The sequence below is a fragment of the Fulmarus glacialis genome, unplaced genomic scaffold, assembly GCF_000690835.1.
Source record: "Fulmarus glacialis isolate BGI_N327 unplaced genomic scaffold, ASM69083v1 scaffold17894, whole genome shotgun sequence".
NCBI classification, from domain to species: Eukaryota; Metazoa; Chordata; class Aves; order Procellariiformes; family Procellariidae; genus Fulmarus; species Fulmarus glacialis.
Window position 1 is genome coordinate 1,186 of NW_009210096.1, and position 681 is coordinate 1,866.

At 57.1% G+C, this 681-nt stretch overlaps 1 protein-coding gene across 1 annotated transcript in view; it reads left to right on the plus strand.

The window, feature by feature from the left end:
• Positions 1-577, plus strand: part of LOC104076256 (hepatic lectin-like) — a gene marked incomplete at its 5' end in the record, with an annotated part of 1,580 nt that extends 1,003 nt beyond the window's left edge. Inside the window, 2 exons of the mRNA XM_009577069.1 lie at positions 47-159; positions 442-577. Of these exons, the coding sequence (XP_009575364.1) occupies positions 47-159; positions 442-577 (249 nt within the window). The remainder of the gene's footprint in view (positions 1-46; positions 160-441) is intronic.
• Between the last annotated feature and the right edge of the window lie 104 nt (positions 578-681).

Below are 681 nucleotides of genomic sequence, written 5' to 3' on the forward strand. Positions count from 1 at the left end.
GCCGTTTCCTGGTGCTTTTCCCTCCTGATCCCTCTCCCCGCTGCAGAATTTTGTCATGTTCAGGACAAGGAATGAGCGTTTCTGGATCGGGCTCACGGATGAGAACTCGGAAGGGGAATGGGAATGGATCGACGGGACCGACTATAAAACCACGTTCACGTGAGTGCCGGCCTGCCCTGCCTTTTCGTGCCCATCACCCCGAAACAGCAGGCAGCTTCCCTGCCCGCGCGCCCCTCTTCCAGCCAGCAGACCGGGTTTCTTCACCCTGCCCTGCGACGGGCGCTCGTACAAGGTCTGACACAGCAGCAGAAGCAAGAATTAGCATCTAAAACCGTCTGAAATCAGACAGGTTTAGCTAGTCCCTGCCCTTCTCCCAGCCCCAGGGAAAGCTGCTCCGCTCAGCTGCCTGCCCCTCTCTCAATTTAATTCTTCTCCGCCCAGATTTTGGAAGGAGGGGGAGCCCAACGACAGCGGCCAGAACGAGGATTGTGCCCACATGTGGATCTCGGGGCAGTGGAACGACGTCTACTGCACCTACGAGTGCTACTACGTCTGCGAAAAACCTCTGCCCCACTGAGCAAAACCACGCGCGGAGGCAACGGCCGATGCTCTGGCACCGCGAATGTTCCTTTTTCATCTTAATTTATACTATCCGAGTGCCCGCTCCCTGCTCTTCCTCTC